At 47.8% G+C, this 25,499-nt stretch overlaps 2 protein-coding genes across 4 annotated transcripts in view; one reads left to right on the top strand and one right to left on the bottom strand.

The window, feature by feature from the left end:
- Positions 1-12,336, top strand: part of LOC130391053 (storkhead-box protein 2-like) — a 50,298-nt gene extending 37,962 nt beyond the window's left edge. For all 3 annotated transcript variants that reach the window (XM_056601237.1, XM_056601239.1, XM_056601240.1), the window contains exons 3-4: positions 1,924-4,357; positions 5,589-12,336. In XM_056601237.1, coding sequence (XP_056457212.1) covers positions 1,924-4,357; positions 5,589-5,793 — 2,639 coding nt within the window. In that variant the 3' untranslated portion in view covers positions 5,794-12,336. The remainder of the gene's footprint in view (positions 1-1,923; positions 4,358-5,588) is intronic.
- Positions 11,030-25,266, bottom strand: enpp6 (ectonucleotide pyrophosphatase/phosphodiesterase 6). Its single transcript, XM_056601241.1, has 8 exons — positions 24,820-25,266; positions 21,563-21,742; positions 18,801-18,912; positions 18,226-18,367; positions 17,919-18,098; positions 15,861-15,998; positions 14,118-14,238; positions 11,030-12,480 (listed from the first exon to the last, which is right to left on the bottom strand). The coding sequence occupies exons 1-8, from the start codon at positions 25,058-25,060 to the stop codon at positions 12,269-12,271; spliced, it is 1,326 nt and encodes a 441-aa protein (XP_056457216.1). The 5' UTR covers positions 25,061-25,266; the 3' UTR covers positions 11,030-12,268.
- Positions 25,267-25,499: the final 233 nt, after the last annotated feature.

Here is a 25,499-nt window from a genome sequence, read left to right as displayed (position 1 = left end):
CCTTGTGAGCACGGAGAGTCGCTGGTGACCTATCCGGTCACCGTTTCTGACAGTTTCCGACAATTTGGGCAGAAGGTATTTGGTTGTGCAAAACCAAATGTTGCATCATCAGTGGTCCGGTTGACTGGTGTCAGAATGTCTGCTGGGGAAGAGGCCGAGGTACTGCGGTGGCGTGGTAATATGTGGTCTGCTTGTTGTTGTGAGGCTAGTTAGATGTACAGAAACTACATAAGAGGCGGATTACGGTAGTGAAATGAACATTAAAATCACGGCGACATCTCCGGTGGACGTTCCTGTAGTCGGGATGCACAGTGCATGAACCCGCAGAACCTGCGACATGGAATTCTGATGGAGCGTCAAAGTGTGACCAGGAGTTGTGATGTCATCAAATGCTGTGATCCTGTGGGTTATGTGCATATTCCTTGTATCTCAAAAAAGTAATAGTATATCAGTGGTTTATGAGGCGCGGTATTAGCCTGGCTCCGCCCGCCTAAGTACTTCCCCTCAATTTTCATTCCCCTTCAGTACTACGTCTGGGTCTGCGGTATGTTAGTGGGTTTTCTCCGTCCAAATTCTGTGCGTCCAATCAGCGAGCAGAGGGAGTGGCTGAGAACAATGACGTTAAAGTCAGCTCTCGTTGACGGACATCTTCACGCACGGTGATTGATTTGTTTACATCCTGCGGGCAAAGTGATTCCCGGCCAAACGTTAGCGATTGGTTATGGCAGATCCAGTGTGGCACTGGGCAGATCCAATAGTTTTAAACTTCAACAGACACCCGCCTTTAAGTGAGTTAACTTTAGTCATTTGGCCCATTACTCAATACAATAGACCTATTTCTATATGTTTAGTAAACTTAGTGTTTGTAATCAGGAGGGTAAATGTACAGCCGTAACCCATTTAATTCTTGGACCATAAACTGTTACTATTAGGGGACACTTTGGCTTACACTACCTATATGTAAATGCCTTCTACGGAATCTCAACGTTGCTTACAAACCGCCACCGAAGCAATGACTATGTGGTTTATCGAGGGAAGACCTTGAATGGCTGATACTCATTAAGGTTCAATTGTTAATAACTTTTTTTATGAATATAACTGTCAACCAGGAGGCAGGAATAAAGTTACAATGTTTTTAATAGCATTATCTGCTGACACTCTTTGATTCAAGGCAACTGGCTCCCGACTACCCCCACATGCTATCATGAACATTAGCCAGTAGTTAACGCGATTGGTACAGGATCCTCCATGTCAAAGTGTCAAAAGTATGAGGGGAATCCCCCACAAACACCAGCCTATGCCCTCCCCTCCTTCAGACACCTGGATGGAATCTCCACATTTACTAAAACAAGACTGCTGAATGCACAAATTTCAAAAATTCAACACCATTTTTAACGGACGTGTGTGTGCGCGCGAGTGTGTGTGTCATTATAAGTGTTGCATCACTCTAGCCGGCCTGTAAGATGGGCCATGATGTCACAGGCAGTAATACCTTTAGAGAAAGTCTGATTAAAATCTGCGGAATGGGAAAGAGAAAATAAATAATAAATAAAATCCATGATTACACAGAATTACTGAGGAAGTCCGCAATCAGAGTAAGATGGATACGCATAAATGTTTTCGCTTATACTACTTTTTTCTCATTCTGAGCTTTATCTTATGATACTTGATGGCTGCTGTTGTTATATTGGTCCTTCCTAGGTTCAAGAAATATCTACTAGTGAACAATGGGACATGAATATGGGGTCAAGACTTGTGAGCAATATCACAATCAATGCAGGTGTTACAGTTTTATAACGCATCGAGTGCATTTATTAACTTGACATGAGGTTTGTGGATCGGAGAACTAGATGGTAATGGTATTTGGTGCAAACGTCCCGAAGCCTGTGACCTTTACTAACGACCCTCTCTCTGGTACCGCAGGTGTCCCCACGCCAACGGACGAAGTGCTGCACCACACACTGAACATGCTGGTGCGTGAGCGCAAAATCTACCCAACCCCGGACGGCTACTTTATCGTGACGCCCCAGACGTACTTCATCACCCCCAGCCTCATCAGGACCAGCTCAAAGTGGTACCACTTAGACGAGCGGGCCGGCGACCGCCTTCAGCAGCAGCAGCAGCAGCAGCAGCAGCAGCAGCAGCAGCAGCACCAGAGCCAGCAGACGCAGTGCACCTCCCCGCTCTCGGGCACCGTCACCCCCTCCACGTCCGGAGGGGTGCGGGACCGGGCGCACCCCAAGCCCAGTCAGAACCACTGCGGCGCCGGGGAGTCCTACAACAACAGCTACCGCGGGGGGGGCGTGGAGGACCCCCCCAGCCACCACGCCACGCTGCAGCGACGCTCCCCTAAGGACCCCCGGGAGGCCTACTCCTCGCCCCACTCCCCCCAGACCCCGCCCACGCAGGGGGGCGGCACCGCCGAGAAGAGCCGAAGCACCCTGAGCTTCCCCTTCAAGACGGACACGCTCACCAAGCACCGGGGGGGCGGGGGCGGCGGCGGCGGCGAGGCGGAGAAGCAGTCGGGGAGCGGGAGCGGGTCGAACAGCGCCAGCCGCAAGTTCGGCCTCAAGCTGTTCCGCCTGAGCTTCAAGAAGGACAAGACCAAGCAGCTGGCCACCTTCTCGGCTCAGTTCCCGCCCGAGGAGTGGCCCCTCCGGGACGAGGAGGTCCCCAGCCAGCTGCCCCGGAACGTGGAGATGGAGATCATCCGCCGGATCAACCCCGACCTCACGGTGGAGAACCTGGCCCGGCACACGGCCGTCATGAAGCGGCTGGAGGAGGAGCGCGCCCAGAGGAGCAAGGCCTCCTCGGCCAACCAGAGCTCGCGGAGCCGGAGGAGCGGCGGGCGGCACAGGAAGCCGTCGCAGGCCAAGCCCAGCCGCTCCCACAGTAAAACCAGAGCCCCCCGGGGGGAGCCCAGCGACGGCTCCCACCCGGAGCTCACGGAGCGGGACTACCGGGCCTACTCGTCGTCCCTGGCCCGCTCGCCCCGGGAACACGCCCTGGCCATGGAGCGCCAGCGGGCGCGGCTCCACCTGGCCCACAGCAACCCCAACATCCTGGACGCCGCCCACCTGCCGGTCACGCCCGAGTGGGACGTGTCGGGCGAGCTGGCCAAGCGGCGGACGGAGATGCCTTTCCCTGAGCCCAGCCACGGCCCCTCGGCCCAGCACTCCAAAGTCCACCGCTCTCACTCGCACACCCAGGAGAGGAAGTCGAGAACGGAGCGCAGCGACAAAGCCAAGGAACGTTCTAGATCCATGGACAACTCCAAAGGACCCCTGGGCGCCGGGCTTATAGGACCGCCGGACTACTACGACGACCGCAGTCGCTATTACACAGACGATGGGACCCTGCGAGCCAATCAGAGTTCTTCTCACTACTCTCGGATCACGCCCAGCAAAGCGAAACTCGCCAATGAGGCGCTGGGGTTGGAGGGCGGCAGAAGCTTGGAGAAGAACAAGAGCCGGGACAGTCTCCCGGCGTACTCCCCCAAGCCCCCGGCCGCCTCCATCCCCTCAGACGACTACTTCCAGTGCTCCGCCTCCTCTGAGGCGGTGCTCACGGCCGCCAACCCCCACGGCTCCCTGGGCAAGAGCAGCCACGAGGGGCTCAAGCCGGGCGGCGTGGACCGGCAGTCGGACAGACAGACGCCCCACCCTCCGGAGTACAAGGAGGACGTGGGCAAACCGGGCCCCAAAGGGGGCAGCCTGCCGCCCATCCCGCTGTCCGTGCCCGACCCCCCGCTGCCCAACGGCCGGCCCGTCCACGGCACGTCGGCGGGCCCCGAGAAGCGCAAGGAGATCTTCAGCAAGGACACGCTGTTCAAGCCCCCGCCCAGCCTGCCGCTGCCCGGCTACAGCTCCCTGAGGAAGACCCCCGCCCTGGCCGCCTCGGCGCTCTCGTCCTCGTGCGACGCGCTCGACTCCCCGGAGGCCTTCGACGCGCCCAAGCCCCTGGTGGCCACGCCCTCGGCCAGCGCCGCCCCCACCGGGTTGGAGCCCGGCGGCAGCGGTAGCGGGGCGGCCGAGGCCTCCTTCGACTACTACAACGTCTCGGACGACGACGAGTTGGAGGAGGGCGCCGCAAAGGGCCGGGGCACAGACGGGAAGGCGGGCGGAGAGGGGGGCAAGGCGGGCGGAGGTGGGGTGGGCGGAGGCGGGACCATGCAGTGGCTGCTGGAGAGGGAGAAGGAGAGGGACCTTCAGCGCAGGTTTGAGCGCAACCTCACCTTCCCCAGTGCTAAAGAGAACCTCCCGGAGCCCAGCCAGAACCAGCAGTCGGCGCACTCAGCCAGGCTGGACAGCATGGACAGCAGCTCCGTGACGGTGGACAGTGGATTCAACTCTCCACGGTGAGGGACACACATGCACACGCGTGCACACGCACATGGCATACACCTACTGCAGTGAGATGGAACTATGCATTTGACCGAAATTGTTTTCTGTATCCGTATGGAATTATCGTTACACTTTTTCCTGTTTCAAATGTGAATCTCCACCAGGGATTTTCTGCTTCTTTGAGTTTGCATGGTAGTTGTGTAGTCATCAAAACGCGGCAACATTCTGAGTACTCGGGTTTGATGAGGTTTGATCCAGGGATACGAGGAGTCTTGATCGTTAACCAGGTACCTTTTCCTGAGCAAGGACTTGTGCACTTTAGGGGGCCTTTTCTGTAAGTGGAGGGATAGGAATCCCAGATATTGCCGTGGTCAGCTGCCAAGGTTACCGCCGGTAGACTTCACTAGAGAGACAGAAAAGTAGACTTCACTAGAGAGATAGAAACGTAGACTTCACTAGAGAAACAGAATCTGATCTGATTGGATAACTGCACTGGTGTTAGACTGTGAAAATGGATGCCAGATGTCTGCTCTAATGTGTAGGCTGTAAAGCAGGCTGTGTTTTTGACGCGGACCAAATGAGGAAGTACTTCTTCATAGCTCAACGTAGATGACCTCAATGGCCAGAGCATGAGACTAGATATACTTAACTGATCCCAACCGGGGGTCACATTTTGGGAAGTATAGGAGAGCAGCAGAGTAAACAGGGTAAATGTTGAATACAGGAAATGTATCAAAGACAGCACTATGGTAAAGAGTAGAGTAAAGGCTCAGTTATGGTCGACTAAACGCAACAACCACGCAGAAGCTTTGACGCAGTCGTGAACCTTGTTAGGATCTGGGTCGGGTTATAGTGGGCGGACCAATCACTGCCCTTGCTGCTGCGTCGCTTCAACGCGAGGTTAACACTTTTGGGAGGCGCACGTCGGGCCCTTGCTGTGGACACAAGGAGGGTCCGCAAGGACGTAAAAACCCCCTTGCGTTGTGCCGACGTGCCACAATAACTAAGCCTTAAGGTCCATGCGCGTCGCTCCAACAAACACCAACACCCGAACAAAGTATGGTCGCCCAATTTATCCACCACCAATTAGGTTTGCCAATAAAAACCTTATTTTGCACATCACACATATCAAAGACACACTAACTGAAGGTAAGTCCTTTAACACACTTCAAACGTTTGCCGAGCCCCCCCCGGCCCTAACGACCGCACCGTCAGCTCACAGCCCTCTCCCCCCCTCTCCTGCAGCACCAGGGAGAGCCTGGCCTCCAACACCTCCTCCATAGTGGAGAGCAACCGCCGGCAGAACCTGGCCCTCAGCCCGGGGCACCTGGGCCTCGCCACAGGCAACGGGCCGCCCTTCTCCTTCCGCGCCGTCCCGGAGCCGCCCGCTCCGCAGCCTGAGAAGCTCCAGAAGCCCAGCGCCTGCCTGGCCTCCATCACCAGCGTCTGACCGCGCCCTGAGGGCGGAGGTGGAAGGTGGAGCTCTTTTTGGGACATGGTTGTGAAGGGAAATATATATATATATATATATATATATAGATCCATGTAGATATCTATATATATCTATATGTAGATACCTGTCCCAAGATGCCCAAGGACTGTTACATTTCAGAACTAATGAACTCAGTGGAGCGCCGCCTGGAGGCCCACTGATGGAACTACAGCTGTTACAATTACACACACACACACACACACACACACACACACACACACACACACACACACACACACACACACACACACACACACACACACACACACACACACACACACACACACACACACACACACACACACACACACACACACACACACACACACACTCTCTCTCCCTCAAATGGACTGATACACAGATGGAAATCGAGGCCACAAATTAAACCGCTTTTGTTTCTCACATGTGTTTACACACACGCACCCATACACACAGACACACACCGATACATACACGCACACACACACACACACACACACACACACACACCAAGCCACTGGGCAGACTTTGACCATGTCATTCTACAACCTCTAGTTTACACACTGCTGTTGTGTTGTTTCACTTGGATAATATGACTGACTGCTGCCTGTAGATATAATATATATATATATATATATATATATACATATATAAATATATATGTGGGAGTGTTTGTGTTCGCGTGTCTGGATGTGTGAGTGTGTGCGCATATGTGTGTATATTCTGTAATCTCAGGTCATGTTATCTCCACTCTCATTCCCGCTGCTCAGACTCAAGTGTCCCGCGAAGTTGTGAATCCTAGTATTACACCACTACAGAGGAAGGGTGTCCCCCCCCCCTGTCCCCGTCCCCCCCCCACTGCTAAAGAGGAAGTGTTCCCCCTAGTGGTGTATCCTAGTATTACATTACTATAGAGGGAGAGTTCCCCCTAGTGGTGTATCTTAGTATAACACTGATAAAGAGGAAGAGTTCCCCCTAGTGGTGTATCCTAGTATTACATTACTATAGAGGGAGAGTTCCCCCTAGTGGTGTATCCTAGTATAACACTGGTAAAGAGGAAGAGTTCCCCCTAGTGGTGTATCCTACTATTACATTACTATAGAGGAAGAGTTCCCCCTAGTGGTGTATCCTAGTATAACACTGATGAAGAGGAAGGGTTCTCTCTAGTGGTGTATCCTAGTATTACATTACTATAGAGGAAGAGTTCCCCCTAGTGGTGTATCCTAGTATTGCACTGGTAAAGAGGAAGGTTTCTCCCGAGTGGTGTGTTCTAGTATTACACTGGTATAGAGGAAGCGTTCCCCCTAGTGTTATATCCTAGTATTACACTGTTAAATTGACCCACGGTACAACGATCCATCGCTCTTACAGGAAGATAATGGCAAGCATAGCTGTTGCAGCTCCTGTTAAAACATCTCCAGGAGTGACAGACACCACCACACGGACATCGCCACAACTATGTAGAAACAAGGGAAATAACGTTACCCAGGTCCATCACAGCTATACAGAAATAATTGATGTATCTAAATGTATTTTCTATATTTGAACTAAAAATTTGAGGGTTAATTCCCGTTCATAGACAACACATTTAAGGCAATGCAGATGGCTAGTTTTGCTAACATTATGTAACTGAGAATATTTTTTTACAAGGCCCTCTTTGATATCAATATTCATCCCGTCCCAGGTAACCATTCCTTCTACCTGCTTGACATCATGTTGGCCATCTGCACTGCCTCAAACGCGTTGCCATGGAGATAGACGGACCAGCTTAGTGAGCTGCAACTCTTGAGATCATTTGTTTCGGGACGGCCTACAACTGCAATAGTTAACACCTCTGAGGTGGTTGTTCTGTCTGCTACAGCCTGTCAGAGTATAACCTCTACCAAATACAACCACTCCTGAGCACATTTACACTCACACAGATGACTGGAAAAATATTATATAAACAGGCAATACTCTTCCCTGTAAATGGGAGCGCTGGTACAGCCCTGGCTCTCCTCTTTAAGGATAAACATTCAATCTAGACTCCCTGCTATTGCATTGGCAGAGTGCGTATAAAAATGGCAGTCGGTTCCAGCCCTTACCCGATTGTTAAAGTGATCAGAATATGGTGAGCATGTAAGCGCGCTCCATGTGTTTCTGAGGTTGTAAAGCGAGCTGTAGCAGCTGAATCTGAGAGGAAGTGTTTCTTGTACCATGTTGAAGGGGCTCGGAGAGCAATGGATTTTGGAATCGTCCCGTCATTACAAAACAAATGGCTCCTATTGCTGTGGGCCCTCAGAACCCAAACCAACATTGTTCCACTCAAAAGGAAACTGACATTTTTTTGCAGGATTGCATATGGTAATTCTTTTTGTACCTACTGTCGATGCAAAGAGGGAGACTCACGCTGGAACATGAAGCTGCCGTTACCGTACCGGTACTGCGGCTGAGTTTCCAAATCTCAAAATGCAAAGACGTGAGCCAAGCCGATCGACCCACGCCAGTCCAGTGTTGTACGGAGCATACAGGGATCTTCTTTTGTTTCCTTTGTCTTGTTTTAACGATTGACTTTGTTTTTTTTTCCTTTCCTTAATTTTTGGGGACTCATTGTTTACTTGACATCCGATTTACATTTTTTGTAGTTTTATTTTTTTGCGTTTGGGTTGAACCCCGTGAGCCACTGGCCCTCCCGGTGCTTCAGACACTCTGGATGTCTTCTGCGGTCGTTGTTACCCAACAACGATCCGTCCTGTACTCTCGTCACCATGGGGACGACCACAACGTCAAAGCAGATCAAACCATCGGCGGCGAGACGCCCGTCACGCGTGTTCCAACATGGCTGCCACTGTGCCCGGTCCGCCCGGGACAACTAATGACCCTTAACCAGTGAGGCTTAAGACGTTTGAAGCTGACTTAACCCCTCAGGCCCGCTGATGGATGCTGGCCTGCACCGAACCACGGGGAGACGCGGGGCACGTGCGGCAAACTCGCAAAAAAAACCGACACCAACGTCCAATGTCTGTAGTTTGTGATCCAGTGCCGCGCAAAGCCGGACCCGCCCATCAGAGTCCTGCACTTCTATAGGTCGAATAATTTGTCAATCATTTGAAATCCCACGGCGCGTCGTTTCCAACGGGCTCTTCTACAACTACCTCCAAAGCAGCAACAACACAACCCAGCCCCTTTCTAAGAGTACACTGTCATCAGCCTCTAGCCTGTGAATGTCTTGCGTACACGCACACACTGACACACACAGACACTCACACAGACACACACAGACACACACACACACACACACTTTTATAGCCACAGATGCCCCCACACACTCAAGACACAGACAATGCATTTAAGTGCTGGACCGTCCTGTCTTCTCGTTCCATCCATCTCCCTCTCTTCCTACAAACCTCTGATGGTGAACATTAGATCACTGGACAAACTACTTTCCCCCTTACACTTTCCCCCTTGCTGAACTTGAAATGGCATTCGGCAGAGGAAAGAAGAAACGGGTACAAAAAGCTAAATTCACAACATTTGCTAATTAGCACGTGCAGATGTTTGACTCCAAATCGTGCAGGCGGACTTTACATTCCTGAACAGGAGAGTCCACCTCTGTGCAAATGACCATCGAAAGACACCAATCTAGAAAAGTTCCAGGTGTGTCCCAAACTAGCTTTAAAACGGTTGCACGAGAACAAGTTTAATATTCTAGAGCCAACACTATAATCCAGGGACTGGTACCACAGCCAACCTGTCTGATAACCACAGTGTACTAGTGATTGGTTGTGGGACAACGCCTCACACCATATCTCGGTGGTTGGATTCCTTAAGACCCCTAGGGCCTTGGCTCCTTAGTCCTAGTTTTAGTACTGTGTACTAGGGTGTAGAACCCGACTAGCAATATAGCGCAGACCCCTACTGTATGGTCCCTGTTAATGATACCACTACGTTGTGGTTCCAGTGTGGCCAACGCAGGAAGTGAGGGGGTCCCAACTCTGGTCCAACCTCTTCTTTAAACCTTAAACAAGTTACTTAAGGAGATTGTAATGTCTGAGTGCAACACCCTCAAACCCTCACCTTTGTTTCTCATGTTTTGCACTGCCCCCACCCCCACCCCCCCCCACCCCGGCCTCCGTTCCACACACACGCACGCACACACCACCACCACCTGCGACAACCACCACCTCCTCTTCCACACTCGACGCTCCATGAAATGTCTTCCGTTGACATTGACAAACGGTTCTAACGCTGGAGGTTCCACAATAGCATTGTTTCTAACAGTGACGTTAATGTCATACTTGTAAATGATGTTTATCTGTCATGCCTAGTCAGAATAATTTAAACAATAAAAAGAGGGATTCTTTTGTAAATGTCTATAATATTGGGGAAAAGGTTTTTGGGCGGTGTTGTTTGTCCGGCTAAGCACGTCCAGCAAAAAGAAAACACATTTAGCTACAAAATGCGTCTTTTAAAAAAAAAAAAAAACTCTTCTTCTGACACCTCCAACTGATGCACCATTTTTAAGAAAGGCAATTTGAAGCTTTAATGTTGTTATTTTGCACATGCTCAACTAGACAAAGGGCACCCCATAAACGAGTCCCTCTGTGTGTAGTGCTGGTGTTACCGTTGTTGTAGTGTATGTGATATATTACCCCATGGGGATTGTGTTACTTTTTAAGATAATAAAAATTAACAATGTTTGGTTACGCCGCTGTGTTTGGTTCGTCATTGCATGGATTCTAAACGGCAGCGATCCTCCGAGGCCACGAGAGGAGACTCGTTTTAAAGAGAGGCCTGTTGATTGGGAGACCGTCTGGGCTGTGCTCCAATCGGTTCACTTCTGCCTTCATACTGCATCTTCATGTAGGGGGTCAACGTCTGAAATGTGAGTATACACTTTTGGTTCCCCGTAGACTACTTATTTTATTATTTTATTTGATATCTCATGATTTGTCTATAGATTTCACATGTCTTACTCTTGTCTCTTGAAGTGTGAGGACAAGCTAAGGAAGGCGATTGCTTGGGCTCCAAATACTGACCTCTTCAGGGTTAAGGATCCTTAATGTGTGTGTACCTCAGTGTATGAGAAAACAGACAAGATAAAAAAAGGGTACAACTAGGATTATGCTGCCGATGGTGGAGGGAGGCAGAAATCAACACAGGACTGCAGTGTTGGGTTTGGCTGCTGGTTGTCATGGAGTGAGTGCTGGAAAACATAGCAAGAGAAGGCAACCGATGGAAAAACAAATCGTACACATTGTCACCTAAAGTTTAGTCATACTTCTATGAATGGTTAAGGTACTTATTGGGTTAGATATGGTTCTGTTAAGGCATGCATATTGGGTTAGATATGGTTATGTTGGGTATGCCTATTGTGTTAATATTGACATGTTGGTATACACAGAGTCTAGGTATTAGGTTACAAAAGAACTATTTCGGTTTTAGAACTTTAAATTCAAAAATACTATGGCTAAATATATCTAGACACCAACAACCTCATGTTTTTGAAAACACATTGAATAAGGCCCATCTCTTTAAGAATTGTTTTATTTTAAAAGTGTTTCTTACAAAACAATCACACATTTACAGAGTTAGTGACAAGAAGAGAGAACATGAACCTGACAGACAAGATATGAGATATGAGAAGGTCTGTGTGGGTCATGGCATGTGAGAGCCTGCGTCTTTTCACGCTATCTAGGAATGTTGAAATTGCTTTTCAGATTTATTTTTAAATTCAATCTCATTGCTTGAAGGTCAATTTTCTCTGGACAACTGCGGTACGACGTCCTGATAAGGCGCCCTGTTCTCTTCTGGAAGACCATCTGACTCTTGTTGGAGGGATTGAAGGCTGGAGGTCGGTGTAGAACACAGAACAGAACTAGAGGGGGGACAGGCTGTACGCTCTCACTCCATGTCCAACACCCTTTTCCTTTCTTGATAGAGGATGTCTTTTGGGAGTGGTGGCACGAGGTCAGCACACTTAAAAGTGCATCAGTGGGTTAAACATTCTTCGCCTTGCAAGAGTGGAGCTGGGAACACACTAGAAGATTTATAGCTCCATTATAGCCCTGATACGCCACTGAAGACAGATATTCACCGTCTGTCATCGTCAGCGCGTCCACGTGAAATCACTCTGCAACGCCGTGGGATGGGATTCAAACCTGCAGCCTTCCGATGTGGCCGTTCTTAGATATTACGAATGTTCGATATTCATACAAGGGGTCGTGTCCACGACTTTAATCAGTCAAACCAGTGGTTCAATGTGTGATGTCTCCCAGTCGTTCTACACCGTTGTCATCTAAGAGTATCTTCTAGCGAGTCCCGGTCGGTCTTCACTCCTCCCTCCTCCTCCTCCGGTGGGGGTCTTCTTGGCTGAGAAACCCCCCTCAGTGGCGGCCCACCGCTGAGACGGCCTTCCTGCCTGAGACTTCCTCAGTGGGGGCCCAGCACTGAGGTCTTCTTGGCTGAGACCCCCTCAGTGGCGGCCCACCCCCAGCAGGGCGAGCAGCAGGGTGGTAAGAAGGCTCCAGAGGAGCGGGCGTGGCAGGGGGCCGGCGCCGCTCAGCAGGCACTCTACCCGCGCCCAGGAGCCGTTGTTGGGCAGGGGGGCCACGCCCGCAGTCGAGCACATGAGGTTGTAGATGTCCACGGCCCGGATGGGCCCCGCCTGCAACCCCTTCTTGAAGTCTGAGGGGGACCTGGAGTTAGTCTTTACTACCAGTACAGTCTTTATGAGGACGTGGAGTTAGTCTTTACTACCAGTACAGTCTTTATGAGGACGTGGAGTTAGTCTTTACTACCAGTACAGTCTTTATGAGGACGTGGAGTTAGTCTTTACTACCAGTACAGTCTTTATGAGGACGTGGAGTTAGTCTTTACTACCAGTACAGTCTTTATGAGGACGTGGAGTCAGTCTTTACTACCAGTACAGTCTTTATGAGGACGTGGAGTTAGTCTTTACTACCAGTACAGTCTTTATGAGGAGGACGTGGAGTTAGTCTTTACTAGCAGTACAGTCTTTATGAGGAGGACGTGGAGTTAGACTTTACTACCAGTACAGTCTTTTTGAGGACGTGGAGTTAGTCTTTACTAGCAGTACAGTCTTTATGAGGAGGACGTGGGGTTAGTCTTTACTAGCAGTACAGTCTTTATGAGGAGGACGTGGAGTTAGTCTTTACTACCAGTACAGTCTTTATGAGGAGGACGTGGAGTTAGTCTTTACTAGCAGTACAGTCTTTATGAGGAGGACGTGGAGTTAGTCTTTACTACCAGTACAGTCTTTATGAGGAGGACGTGGAGTTAGTCTTTTCTACCAGTACAGTCTTTATGAGGACGTGGAGTTAGTCTTTACTAGCAGTACATACTCTATCTGAAGTCTGAGGAGGACGTGGAGTCAGTCTTTACTACCAGTACAGTCTTTATGAGGAGGACGTGGAGTTAGTCTTTTCTACCAGTACATTATGTTTCTCACTCAAAAACATCATACAAAACTTGACGTTGACACTTTTAGATGTGTAAATATGTTTACCTTATACCCTCTAACTTCAAAAAGATGCTCCTGGACTACATCTTCTCTTGACCAGATAGTAAGGCTGCAATCTAATCCTTGTATCGACCCTCCACACATGAACGTGTTCACACGTACTGTAGAGAATGTGTGTGCTAAAGTGTGCTCAGTAGCGTGAGGTCACCTGATCAGTGTGCTCTGTGACGTCTCCTGATCAGTGTGCTCTATAACGTCTCCTGATCAGTGTGCTCTGTTACGTCACCTGATCAGTGACTTGTAACGTCACCTGATTAGTGTGCTCTCACAAAGGGTCTTGGGTACTTTATCTTTCTATGACCAATGGTTCTACAGGAAATTAAACCAACAGAAAATTGCCGGCTCAATTCTCCGGACTTTACATATAGGTTAAACTACAGACCATACACTAAGGGCCTGGTAGGTTACACTACAGACGTTACTCCAGGGGCCCGGTGGGTTAAACTACAGACATTACACTAGGGGCCTGGTAGGTTAAAGACGTTACTCCAGGGGCCCGGTGGGTTAAACTACAGACGTAACACTAGGGGCCTGGTGGGTTAAACTACAGACGTTACTCCAGGGGCCCGTTGGGTTAAACTACAGACGTTACTCCAGGGGCCCGTTGGGTTAAACTACAGACGTTACTCCTGGGTTAGACTACAGACGTTACACACGTGATGAAGTGTGAAGTCATGAACCTTTCAGTCTCAGGTTTCCGACCCGTTTGTTCCTCATCTGTCCATCTAACACTTTCAAATAAAGTCCCCCGAAAATGACACATTGCTTGAAAGTTTGTTACCAGGTCCTGTTGCCAGGAAGAAAGCCTTCATGTCATTGAAGGTGTTGTCGTAGCCATGCCAACCCTTCTGCCAGCCTGAGGTCCCAGTACCGTTGTTCCAGTAAGGGAGAGTCGCTTTGTTCTGGAACACAACAAATACACAAAGAACCACAGAGTTGAGTGTGTGGTAATGCCTGACACACACTAGACCATTTTTCAAACTTAGAAATCATAAGAGACCACTTACCGCAAGACAGATGAAGACATCTTTTAATGTTTTTATAGTTTGTGTAAAGCCACCAACAAACAACACCACAACACTGACCAATTCGATTCCTGATTTCCCACACAAAAACCAACAACCTTGCCACCAAAAACTTAATTTTAGCGTAAACAAACATGCAGCCACGCTATGCTATCTAACTAAGAACATTGGACAAAGCTATGGCGATGGCGGAAAAATGGGCTGTACATGTTGCAGTGTAGGTTGGACGTCTCATGGCCAGAGTCAGCCTATGACAGCACCAGTGAGTAGTATGTGTGTGTGCGTGTGTACGGACGTGCGTTTGCGTGCAGTGTTGGGGAGTAACGGAATACATGTACCGGCGTTACGTATTCAGAATACAAACTATAGCTAACTGTATTCCGATACAGTTACAATTTAAATAGTTGGTATTTAGATTACAGTTACATTGTTGAAATTAATGGATTACATGACGATACTTCTGTTTCAGCAGTTTCCGTGCTTTCGCACCAACAGCATTTAGTGCGTACTCAACGAGTTTGGTCCCCTTGGTTCGGTACGTTTGCGTTGGTGTGAATGCAACAGGGTAATCCCTATGTTCCCCAGGTCTTATGTTCCCCGGGTGCAAAGGATTAGGGTCAGGTTTAGGGTTAGGGTTAGGGTGAGGGTTAACCCTAAACCTAACCCTAACCATAACCAGTCGGAGGAGAGCCATTCTAACCAATCACAGGCGAATCAGAGGCGAAAAAGGCGGTACTTGCCCCTACCATCCTACGGAAAAAAGATTTGCTCACAGGGTCCTATGTTCCCCGGTCACATACAAAGCGGGGAACATAGGACCCGGGGAACATAGGTACGCTCCCAATGCAACCACCTCACTTCGATGTGAACCAAATCAGCCGACCGAGACCTCCCTGAACAGCTGGTCTCGGTTCGCTTCCAAACGAACCCTGGTACGGTTCGCTTGAGATGTGAAAGCGAACGCAACTCGGTCCGATCCAGTTCTACAAAGCCAATGCCTCTTTGGACGTAACAGGCACCCGCTCAGCCGGGCGCATTATGGGAATTATTGTTTGATTAGCGGTAACTCCAAGACTAGCAGCAAATTGTCGGACCGTCAGGGAATTTGGACACCCACATAAAACGTATGCTGGAAAACACACATAAAAATGCTGTTGCATTTAACATATTCAGCACCAGGATGAGGGAGAAGGAGTTTGACCGGTCCACTACCACCCCGGACCTCTTTGTCCAATGATTGAACGATCTTTTCTCTCTAACTCTCTATCTCTCTATCTATCTATCACCAGAATAGGCCAGTTTAGTAAGCAGGATTTGATGCCGCATTTCTACACTTATAAAATGCAATTCAATGTGGAAGTAATCCAAGCATTCAGAAAACAATACTCGGATTGAGTGGTGAAACGGAATACGTTACATATTACATTTTTGGGCATGTATTCTGTAACTGGAAACATTTTAAAAGTATCCTTTCCCAACAATGCGTGCGTGTGCGTCACCTCAGTGATGAACCAACCAGGCTCGGCCACCAGTGTCAGCGGGGGAACAAACTTCCCTCCTTTGTAGTGGAACCGCTCCGGGATGTTCTGTCTGTCGTACACTCGCATGTTAGGAACCCCGCTCAGAGCGGCGAGCACCTAGACGGACACACACACACACACACACACACACACACACACACACACACACACACACACACACACACACACACACACACACACACACACACACACACACACACACACACACACACACACACACAATGTTAAAGCTCACCTTCATGTTTTTTAGTACCTGCTGGAGCCTTCCCTCATAAAAGAGCCAAATGCATTGAATGACGTCAAAGGAGCAGACATAGCACAGCTCAGGTTAGAGCAGACATACTATACGACTAGTAACACATCATGGTCTGCTGCTGTGTTGTGTTTGTGTCTGAGGTATCGCATCTTGGGTCTACTTTGCACAATACACAAGCTTGCTACGTTAATAATGTCTCTGTTCCACTTCATATCCTTTATAATAACAAGATTATCAAGATTACACGTCACTATGGACCCAAATGACCAGTCCACAGGCTCAATGAACGATATTGCATGAGTAGTCTGGCTGAGCGGAAATGAACAGCGTCTATAGCGCTAGCGTCTGATTCCACCGCTACTCCTCCCCTTCCTGTTGCTGGCTTTCCCGTATTGTGCTCCCCCTCAAACTCGGAAACTAGGCAGTATGGCGAGTTTTGAAGAGGACTTTGACGGCGCTGTAAAGCTAGCATTTTTGGCTCTTTCCGTCGAAAATCGCAAAGAACTTCAAAAGATTTGCTTACAGCATTTGCTGAGGAAGAAATATGTTCTTGCCTGTTTTACCACAGGCTATGGCAAAAGTTGTATATATCAAGCGTTGCCTATTGTGTGCAACGATCTAGCAGGGATAATGTTCAATTCAACCTCGGAGACTTGTAAACACAGTATTGTGTTGGTAGTTTGCCCATTGGTCGCAATTATGGTGGGAACCCTGCCGTCCAAGGGTATATTTGATAGGTCCCGTGAGCTCCTCAAGGGCCAAAGTGTACGGTGTCTTGACATCATTGTGAGAAAGAAACAAACGATGTTTGTTCTTTTTAACTATAAAAAGGATATTCACATAGGCGACATACATCTTTAATCGTTTTTTGTGGCGTTTGCGGTTGGGATCGAGCCATCTCTCTGACAGCCTCTGAACGTGAAGACGTTCCATCGAAATAATTTCCCCCCCGGCGGCACTATTTTGCATGGACACCGCTGCTGCTTCCCGGGGTTAGCCCCGCCCTAGACGATTGTGATTGGTTTAAAGAAATAAAAACAGGCCAGCCCAGTTTCCCCACGGATAGACGGCTCTAAATAGCGTGGTTCCAGACCATTCTACTTGCTGTAGTTTGGTCTGGCTTTGCGAGACTAGTGACCAAGTAACATCCATCATACATTATGGCCACGCCCCCTCAGATCTGATGTAGCCAATAGAGTCAGAGGAAGCCTGAAGAGCAACACAGTCCGACAGAAGGTCACCAGAAGCTGTGTGACCTTTTGATGGTAGCAGGGGATGACCTATGGTCTTCCAGCTCAGAGCTCCGGAGATCCACCAAAGCCAAGGTGCCCTGATCAGTTTGCTCTGTGCTCTGTGAGGTCACCTGATCAGCGTGCTCTGTGCTCTGTGAGGTCACCTGATCAGTGTGCTCTGTGCTCTGTGACGTCACCTGATCAGTGTGCTCTGTGCTCTGTGAGGTCACCTGATCAGTGTGCTCTGTGCTCTGTGACGTCACCTGATCAGTGTGCTCTGTGCTCTGTGACGTCACCTGATCAGTGTGCTCTGTGCTCTGTGACGTCACCTGATCAGTGAGCTCTGTGCTCTGTGACGTCACCTGATCAGTGTGCTCTGTGCTCTGTGAGGTCACTTGTTCAGTGGGCTCTGTGACGTCACCTGATCAGTGTGCTCTGTGCTCTGTGACGTCACCTGATCAGTGTGCTCTGTGCTCTGTGACGTCACCTGATCAGTGTGCTCTGTGCCGGCGCACACAGTGCTCTCACCTCCTGCTCCTTGTTGTGTTTGGGCCACAGGCTGACCACCACGCCTCGGTCCATCATCTTGACGATGTCAGACATGTTGATGTGTTGGTCCAGCTCGATCACTCGCTCCATCCACTGGATGGCGGTCATGCCGTGGTCAGAGAACAGCATGACGTTAAGCTTGTCCCCCAAGTCCTTCTCCTGTGGAGGAACATGCCTGTCAAACACAGAACTTGTACACACCAGTTCAAGGGAAAAACAATCAATCAAATATTTTTACACTGTAACTGTTTAGTGGTGAACTCAAAAACCAATGTTTTGAATGAACCTTGATCTTCTTGTTCAGCATCTGCAAGGCTGTGTCCAGTTCTCGCACCGCCGTTTTGATTTGGTGTGAGTCTGGTCCAAAATGGTGGCCCTCCACGTCGATCTTCTCATAATATATTGCGGCCATTTCTGCTTTGCCTGTCCTGTCAAGAGATATGAACATAGACATTACACTCTGCTTATCCTGCTCCTTATCCTGGCAGCCCTGACATGATGGTAATAACAACTTTACTTTTCTTACACCACTAATTCTTGCTATTTGATTATAGCAATGCCGAGTCAGACAGCAATGTAGTCTGAGTACTATTAATGTATTCTAACTTAGTACTACTAATACTTGTAAATGCTTCAAAAACATACATGGAGTTTTAGCTTTGTTTTCATTATTTTCATTGTAATAATCATTTATTATTAGATTGTGTCCTCCAAACTATGACGTGAGTTTAGTATTGGGGGATGTTGAATGTAGATTAACTTAATCTAGAGTATGATTGCAAGCCAAGTGCTGAATAAACTATGACTTAACTAAATTGAACTAACGGCTGACCCTAAAGACGTTGGAGTCGTGAAACTCACTCTAAGTTGTCGAGGGCGTCCTCGATGGAGTCGGTCAGGTTCTTTAGAGAAGGGTTGTAGACATACTCCTCACAGAAGGACGGACGCACACCCAGGATCTCTACCTCACAACCTGGGACACACAAACACACGCGTTCACAACAACATGTACGGTCTGGTCCATGAGTTATAATCCTGAAAGCAGGGCTGATGTTTCTATCCACAAGTGCAGTGGCTAAAGACAAGATGCCTATTCGACCACTGCAGTCGAGGTACTTTTGCTTGATTACTATTACTACAAACTAATACTATTGCTTGCTGCATTAGAAATCCCTTTCAAACATTGATGAACATTAATTCTTTGAGTTTTGAATATACGTTGAGCATACAAACTTTACTTGCGGGAGTGATTTGCACGAGTTAGGATTATACAAGATAAGCCTTTATTGTCTCCCTTAGGAGAAATTTGTCTAGGGCAAAAACAACAACACAATTGAAAGAACAACACATAACGAAATACTGTAGGTGAATTATGTTACGGTCACTACAAGGCTATAATTATATTATTTAGCGTGTAATGAGACAATCTATAGCCAAATTGTATCTAGGCAACAAACGGAGAGGACGCTGGCGCTGTCTGTTCGCCGCTTGTCCAAGCAATTTTACTTAAAAAGTGATTTTTTTGTTGACATATTATCTCTACTTGGTTCCCAAGCTACATCAGCGACGAAAAGCAAGCTTATGGACTGTCTTTAGTTGTTCCAGTGTTATTGTGTTATTGTGAAGAGCCGTGTAGCTCACTTGTTATTTTGGTTTCCCTAGTAACGGCTAAAAACAACGGCTAAAACTAGTAGCTGATGTGACATTTTCCTGGTCACTGCTGGTGTTTTTTTTTCGGCGATCCTGGTGAGGAATATGCCCTGGTCAACCTGCTAAGCTGTCTCTACTGTCTCGTGGATTTTCTGCACTGTCTCCCAGCTCTTCCCCAGATGCGTCGGGTCCGTACCTAGCTGCTAACAGGCAAACATCACTCAACATCAGGTTCGATGTTGACGTACTTCGCCCCACAGCTGCTGAAGTACAACAAGCCTAGACTATGGAACGCCCTCCCTGACCACCTGAGGGCTCCACAGACTACAGCTCTTTTTAAACGGAACCTCAAAACCCATCTCTTTAAAAGAGCATTTAGCTAAACTTTCTTTGAGGTTCCCCCTTTTTTAATAGTTTTTTTGGTATTTTTTTCTCTGAAGCACTTTGAGATTCTTGAATATAAAGTGCATTATAAATAAAATTTATTATTATTATTATTATTATTAGGGCATTCGAGAGAACACATTTGTATAGGATTCATAACATCCGGACGCGCACACAGCTTTTGGCCATGATATTATTAGTCTCTCCATGTCCACACAATTTGCACGTATAAATATACAATCAAACTACAGCTAACATTCATTATTCTACTTCATTTAAGAATGCTCGATTCTGATTGGCTGGGAGGGGTGCATTAATCCGGCATATTGCCCGCTGATTTGTCGGTTCTACTTGCTGCTGACTGAGCACAGTAGATCAATACGCCGCTTGCATCGTTTTCTATCGCATACATTTCCAACATGGGGTCCTTAGTAAAAATAAACCAAGGAGTGCATGTTTGATCGATCATCATTAAAGCTGACTTGATACGAATGTAGCAACTACGTTATTAAACTAGTGATCAGATCCAGCCTTGTGTGGTTGCTATAGAAACGAGTTACCTACAGCTGAGCTAACATTATTCACCGGAGTTCTAAAGGGAACTACTTTTTGAGGGAGATGAACTTAAACAGAGTATACATTTGATAAGCATGCAATACGAATAAGAAAAAGGCTAATTATTAAAGTATTGGAATTGTTTTATTATGTTGGCCGGCGCGAAGTAGAATAAACGGAATAATCACCTCAAGGCAGGGCAATAAACAGTTTGATATGCCCGGCTCGCGGAAGGTTAGCCGTCCACGAGCCGGGCATATCAAACTGTTTATTGCCCGGCCTCTCGGTGATTATTCCTTACGTATCACACACTGATCCATAAAATATACACACCAAAGATATTGCACATTACCCCAATAAAGCCATAACATTAAATATTGCACAAATGCCCTACACCAAGATAGTGCAAGATATTGCACATTACCCCCTATAAAGTTAATAAAGTCATAACATCCCCCCCCTACCCAAGTACTTGTATGTTGTTACCAGTTCAACTCTCTCACCCTTAATTAGAACTGGGCTGTGTTCACCAACAGACCTAGGATCGAAGACCATTTATTTCGTTTTTTAACATTTAACATCAGGTCGTGCCCCTCACATTGCAATGCCTGAATCTTTTGTCAGTAAACTGAGGACGGCTGTATCATCAGTTACTCCAGTTAAGTATAGTACAGTTACTACATCAGTTTGAACTGGCAAATTTTCTCACCTGTGTAGGAGGGGGCTTCATCTTGTAAACGCCGTTTCTTTCTGCCACTTCCTTCTCAACCATGGCCGAGATAACCACTACTAGTCTTTACTTGTTTTTGAAGTACCAGAGGTGTCTGAGTACCAAACACGGTTGTATAGGATTCATAATATCATCTATCTATATAATATAATATATATACTCACACAAATGCTAATGGAGAACTTCTTTCTGTTTGATTTCATTAGTAATCTCAAAGTATGAGCTTAGCCATGTGTTGTAAAGCAGTTATTCACTTGCGTCCCTTGGCTCTCTATGGATATGGAACGGATTGGTTCATACGCACCGGGCCAGTAGTACATCGCCACGTTCTTGCCCTTCTTCTGCATGGTGACCCAGATGGGTTCGGACCCGTCCCACCAAAGGGGCAGACGGCTGTCGTTGTTGGTCCCGATGAGGAACTCCTTCATCGTCACCTCGTCCCACATGTAGTTCCCGGTCATCTGGTGGATGTCACAGCTACGACCTGGGGAACAAAGGTAACACACAACAGGTTGATCGGGGAAAGGCCACTGCACACGTCTGACATTAAGATCATTAGAGAGCGGCTGTCTGAAGGACAGGACTGAATTGACTATGCTATCAATTGAAGGACTGAATTGATAGCATAGATCCTGGTTAGTTTGGCCAGTTCATCCATCAATATTATATCATATTTACAGATCAGATCTGTATACATGATTTGATTCAATGGTTTGATTTTATTGATGAATTTTCCGGTCAAACACAGGATGTCTTATCCTTTACAACTCTGTGTTAAAGGTTCCTCATTTATTTATGATATCAGTAAAATAATAACTAGGGTTATAAATGATGTAACGTGTTAACTAGTGGACCATTAGATCTAGAAATAGTGTAAACAAGTTGCTTAACAAGCGACAGGCCAGCAATAAACTCTTCTCCTTATTTCACGCGTCTTTAACAGAGTGCACACAGGCAAACATTGCAAACAAATACCCTCCACCCTGTGTATTTTAACCTGGGTATTCCTACAGCGCCGGTCTACGTGGTTTGGAACCTTCACACACACTCTGTTCACCGCAGTGATTGGTCAAAAAAAATATGAAGCGAAAGAAGTGGAACGCCCCCTTCACCCAGAATGGAGTTATCTGCTATTAATCCACAGACTTATATAGAACCTCCATGACCTCCTGGACCTGTGAGGCATTCCAGACCGTCCTGGGCCGACCTCTATGCAGGAGGGGGTCGATACTGGCCAGAAGAGGGGCCTACTGCCTTTGTTTTGCCACTTCTGAACTCAGTTTAATTTAGGGGAGTGATCCAAGTTGGCATAGAAATGATGAGCAAGGAAGAGCTTGGACAGCCATCCAGGACCCATCCAGACGATAACAAATCAGATTTCACAAACATTGCAGCATGAACTTGCGCCCAGGTTCATACAAAACATTGTTTTTTGAGTTCACCACTAAACTTATTTTATTGGTACTGCCCATGTTTACTTCAAATACTTACAAGTGAAGGCACCTGGTGTGTGCCAACATCTTTTAGACAAATCAAGTGTTTCACTGAACAGAGCGCAGGAGAAAGTGTCAGTACGGACATGTTTTGGTTAATGATTTTCCTGGCAAAGATGCTGGGTAGTACTGGTACTGGCGATAGCAGCTTGCCAGCACAAGGCCTGGTTGTCTCAGGAGAAGCAGCACAGCCATGCCTCGTCTCTGTCATTACCTCCCTTCCCAACCACCGTCATAAATGTTGCACTGCCAGTTACAAATCGCTAATCCGTGAGACCTTTATAACAGAGCTGTAACAAGAGGATCATATGGACACTGGCATGTCAACGCAGCTCCGTCCTGAAGTAAATTCGCTGCACTTGTTCCCCCTAAACGCCTCAAGGAAGAAGGCCTATTTGTGGAGAATTGTGACGTTGGGGACATCAGCAAAATGAATCGGTTAATTTGCTTTGTGCGATTGAAAATGTATCAGAAGCCCAGAGTCCCTGACCCTTCTCTCTGTAGCGCTAACAGAATTAATCGCTTGGCTGGCGGAGACAAATGTGTCCCGTCTAAATCTACAAGCTCAGCACATCAAGTGGGGAGGCTCCAGAGCTAAGCAGAACGCTGCCCTGTCCTGCAGCGGGTTGGAGCATAATGATGGTTTGTCTCTCGCACGCACGAACGCACGCTCTGATGCACGCACGCAAGCTCTCATGCACGCACGCTCGCTCGCTTGCACGCACGCACACACGTTCATCTGCAAGTGACTGGGCATTTTCTGCGATAACCTGGCATTTGGGCAAATAATCTTTTCTCTTTTCATTTGCCTGTAGGTTTTAGCAAAGTATAGATTAGTTTAAGTATAAGAAAACTAAATAAAGTAACTAAATAACCTCTGTTTTGTTTTGTCATCATAACAACTTGTTTCTCACGTCATCAATACAAATGAAATATGGTGCTGTATAAGAGTCTGTGGCTAACTTATTGTAGTCTTTTGCAGCCTTACTGTATGCTATAAAGGCGTCCACCTGACATTTACAAAATGTCATCTCAAATGCGATTATGAATTACCTCTAATCAGAGAAGTTGGCTCTGTTCTGAGCCTCTGACAGTAAAAGAGTTGAGAATTGATCTGACAGAAGTCAGATGGGTAAATAGAGTAAATTTAATCACTAAAAAGGTAGAAAATACTAAATGTCAATGTGTTGATACATGTTAGTATCTGTCTATTCACTGAGAACATTTTCCCCAAGGGGACAATCAATTATCTATCTATTAAAGGTATTGGGGAGTTGATGATAGGTGGGTGATGATATATGTGCTCATGTTTCCTTTCTCTCTCTCTCTCGCTCTCGCTCTCTCTCAATGTAATGAATATGTCATCTTAAATGTATGTGTATATACAATGTTTTAACTTAAGTCCGGTCCCTCCTTCAGCTTGGGGCAGACGCCCATCTGCCAGCAGGGAGGACAGCCTTATTACGCAACTTATTTTAATGTTTGTGGGAAAGTCTTTCAAATAACAACTTTGATCCATGTTATCAGGGCGTTTCCACCTCACCCTTCTGGCACGGAGCGGCCTAAGGAGGGCTGGCGGCCTGTATCAGCCTGCCCCCCCTCCATGGGACTCTGAGGAGACTAAGGAGGGGAGGCTGCTTGTACTAGCCTGTCTCCCCACCCCTGGCAAATGAAACGGCATTTTGCTCTCTCTTCCTCTCCCTGTTCATATATAATAGCATATACATAATTTAGTGACTTATTATTTCTTTCTCTTTTTTCCTTTCACTCCCCTTTCTATCATCTCTATGGGTTTTAAATTGAACACAAAGAGTGTTTTACACTTGTGTAAACACACCGAATGAGAGGTCTATACCACGCAGAACATCACAATAACAAAGTCCTCCACTGGTCTGCTCTCAGTTATTCATACAATAGCAGCCAGAAGCTGCTGTCTGTGTCTCATGGAGTGATGTAGCCTGATGCAGACTCGGTTATAAAGTTTCCTATAACGTCCTGCTAATTTTAGATCTCCAGACAGACACACGCACAGACAGACAGAAAGACAAACAGACAGACAGCTCTCTACCTGTCATCAATGAGTAGTAATTAGGGTAGGACAGGCTCGGGAACTCCGGGGTGACGTAGTCCACCTTCACCCCGGTCTCCACCAGCTCCCTGAACCCCGGAAGGCCGCTCAGCTCGTCCATGTAGTCGAACCGGAACCCGTCGATCAGGAACACGAGCAGCGGGCGATCACCGAGGCAGAACCGGCCCCCCAGGACCAGCACCAGGATCAGGAGCAGCGGGCGCAGCAACGCGGCGCACATGTCTCCGTGATGCGACCCCCCCGGTGATGATAATAACGGTGAATGAGGTCTGGTGAATCACGGATCAGATGTTGCTCTGTTGCTCTGTTCCTCTGAAGTCTGGTGAATAACGGATCAGATGTTCCTCTGGTCCTCTGAGTTCTGGTGAATAGCGGATCAAATGTTCCTCTGGTCTCTTCTGAGGTCTAGAGCAGCGGACCTCTGATCTGTGTAATGGGGGCGTGCCGCGTCTCACTTTATTGTGCTTCTCATTCGTTTCGACGACCAATCAGGTGGCTGGAGGCGGGTTTTAACTCTGATTTGAATCGGATTGGCTGACAGCTAAGAGAAGAATCCAGACTTCTTCCAACCCCCGGTCCGGGGACCTGAGCCGGTCCGGGGACCTGAGCCGGTCCGGGGACCTGAGCCGGTCCGGGGACCTGAGCCGGTCCGGGGACCT

The sequence above is a fragment of the Gadus chalcogrammus genome, chromosome 10, assembly GCF_026213295.1.
Source record: "Gadus chalcogrammus isolate NIFS_2021 chromosome 10, NIFS_Gcha_1.0, whole genome shotgun sequence".
In the NCBI taxonomy this organism is placed as follows: Eukaryota; Metazoa; Chordata; class Actinopteri; order Gadiformes; family Gadidae; genus Gadus; species Gadus chalcogrammus.
This window is presented reverse-complemented; position numbering and strand designations above follow the sequence as displayed.

Excerpts from the sequence above, each read along its gene's own strand:
- enpp6 (XM_056601241.1), bottom strand. The coding sequence starts at position 25,060 with ATGTGCGCCGCGTTGCTGCGCCCGCTGCTCCTGATCCTGGTGCTGGTC. Across the intron at positions 21,743-24,819 it reads TTACTACTCATTGATGACAG|GTCGTAGCTGTGACATCCAC; the intron begins GTAGAGAGCTGT and ends TTTGTTCCCCAG. Across the intron at positions 18,913-21,562 it reads GGCGATGTACTACTGGCCCG|GTTGTGAGGTAGAGATCCTG; the intron begins GTGCGTATGAAC and ends TGTGTGTCCCAG.